This window comes from Neopelma chrysocephalum, unplaced genomic scaffold (genome assembly GCF_003984885.1).
Source record: "Neopelma chrysocephalum unplaced genomic scaffold, ASM398488v2 Primary Assembly neopelma1_76906, whole genome shotgun sequence".
Lineage (NCBI taxonomy): Eukaryota > Metazoa > Chordata > Aves > Passeriformes > Pipridae > Neopelma > Neopelma chrysocephalum.
The window spans coordinates 1-2,046 of NW_020909971.1; the positions used below are offsets into that span (position 1 = coordinate 1).

The following is a 2,046-nucleotide window of genomic DNA, read 5'->3' on the forward strand; positions in this document are numbered from 1 at the left end:
GGGGGGGTCTGGGGATTGTGGGGCCGGTGGGAAAGGGGTGGGAGAGGGGGGCAAGGGGGTGTGGGAGAGCAGGCACAGGGGTGCCATGGGGGTCCCTGGGTGTCCCTGGAGCCCCGGAGCGGTTCCCTGGGGCTCTGGGGGGGTGGGATCGGCATTGGGGGGGTCCCCAACCCCCCTGTCCATCCCCGGGGGGCTGATGGGGGGGTTCCCCCCCAGCCAAGAGCCGGTGCTGGGGCGTCCGTGGGGCAGAGGGGGGTGGGAAAGGGGGGTCCGGGGTGTCCCCCTGAGCTGCCAGCGTGGTGTGGGGGGCTGGGGGATGATGGGGGGGGGTCAGGGCACCCCCTGACCCGTGTCCTGCACACACAGGGGTCTTCCAGCTGATGTTAAAGGACGAGTGTCACTTCATCAACGGCACCGAGCAGGTGAGGTACATGGAGAGGCACATCTACAACCGGGAGCAGCTCCTGCACTTCGACAGCGATGTGGGGGTCTATGTGGGGGACACCCCGTATGGGGAGAAGGTTGCCAAGAACTTGAACAGCCGACAGGAATATCTGGAGTACACACGGTCTGTGGTGGACACGTACTGCCGGAACAACTACGAGGTGTCCACCCCGTTCACAGTGAACCGCAGAGGTGAGCGTGGGGCAGAGCGGGTCCCCTCGGCCCCTGCCCCGGGAATGACCCTGGAGCCCCTCAAACCCTCCCTGGGAATCACCCCACACCCCTCAGCCCTCCCTGGGCCCGTCCCGTGGCCTTTTGCCCCCTCCCAGTTCTTCCCAGTCCATCCTGGTCTCTCCCAGTCCGTCCAGTGCCCCCTACTCTCTCCCAGTCCATTCCAGTTTTTCAGAGTCCATCCCAGTCCATCCCAGTCTCTCCCAGTGCCCCCCCGCGTCTCCACGCGTCGATGCCCCCGAGCTCCCGCCCCTCAGCCAATGGCAGCGCGTGTCTCTGATGACGCTCCAGTTGCCAGGCAGACCCAAAGCAAACACTTCCCTCACCACCACTCAGCCTCCCAGGCCCGAGCGCTTCCTTCCCAGGACACACCAGTCACTCCCAGTACATCCCAGTCATTCCCAGTCCACACCAGTCACTCCCAGTCCAGACCAGTCACTCCCAGCCCACACCAGTCACTCCCAGTCCACACCAGTCACTCCCAGTCCACACCAGTCACTCCCAGTCCAGACCAGTCATTCCCAGGCCCTCCCATTTCGATCCCAGTCCATCCCAGTAATTCCCAGACCCTCTCGATCCATTCCCAGACCCTCTCAGTCCATTCCCAGTCGTTCTCACTTCACTCCCACATCTCCCAACTCTCTCCCCAGTGCCCCCCCAGCCCAGACCCTTCTCCCCCACTCTATTCCCAGTCCCTCCCAGTGCCATCCCAGTCCCTCCCACTGCCATCCCAGTCCCTCCCACTGCCATCCCAGTCCCTCCCACTGCCATCCCAGTCCCTCCCAATGTCCTCCAAGCCCTCTCCCCTCCCTCCCAGTGCCTCCCAGCTGAGCCCAGTGTCTCCCCCGTCCCTCCCAGTGCCCCCCAGCTGAGCCCAGTGTCTCCCCCGTCCCTCCCAGTGCCCCCCAGCGTGTCCATCTCGCTGGTGCCGTCGAGCTCCCAGCCCGGCCCCGGCCGCCTGCTCTGCTCCGTGATGGATTTCTACCCTGCGCCGGTGCAGGTGAGGTGGTTCCAGGATGGGCAGGAGCTGCCGGAGCACGTGGTGGCCACCGACGTGGTCCCCAACGGGGACTGGACCTCCCAGGTGCTGGTGAGGCTGGAAATCCCCCCCCGGCGCGGGGTCACCTACAGCTGCCAGGTGGAGCACGTCAGCCTGGAGCACCCCCTCAGCCGGCACTGGGGTACGGCCCGGCCCCCCCAGCCCCGGGGGCACACTGCCAGGGGGGCCGGGGGGGAAAGGGGGACACTGGGGGCCACTGGGTGGGAGTTTGGTGGGGGCTGGGGGTGATGGGAGGGGAGTGGGAGGGTCCTAAAGGGTTTTAGCGGGATCCCTGCAGGGGCTGGGAAGGGACTGGCAGGAGGTTTGAGGGA

General features: G+C 66.3%; 1 protein-coding gene across 1 annotated transcript; it reads left to right on the forward strand.

Moving 5' to 3' along the window:
* Positions 1 to 326: 326 nt before the first annotated feature.
* On the forward strand, positions 327 to 1,935 carry LOC113979371 (class II histocompatibility antigen, B-L beta chain-like; the record flags this gene model as incomplete). The annotated part of the gene is made up of 2 exons (XM_027706784.1): positions 327 to 636; positions 1,575 to 1,935. Coding segments are annotated over 2 exons (671 nt in total), but the record flags the coding sequence as incomplete, so codon positions are not given.
* Positions 1,936 to 2,046: the final 111 nt, after the last annotated feature.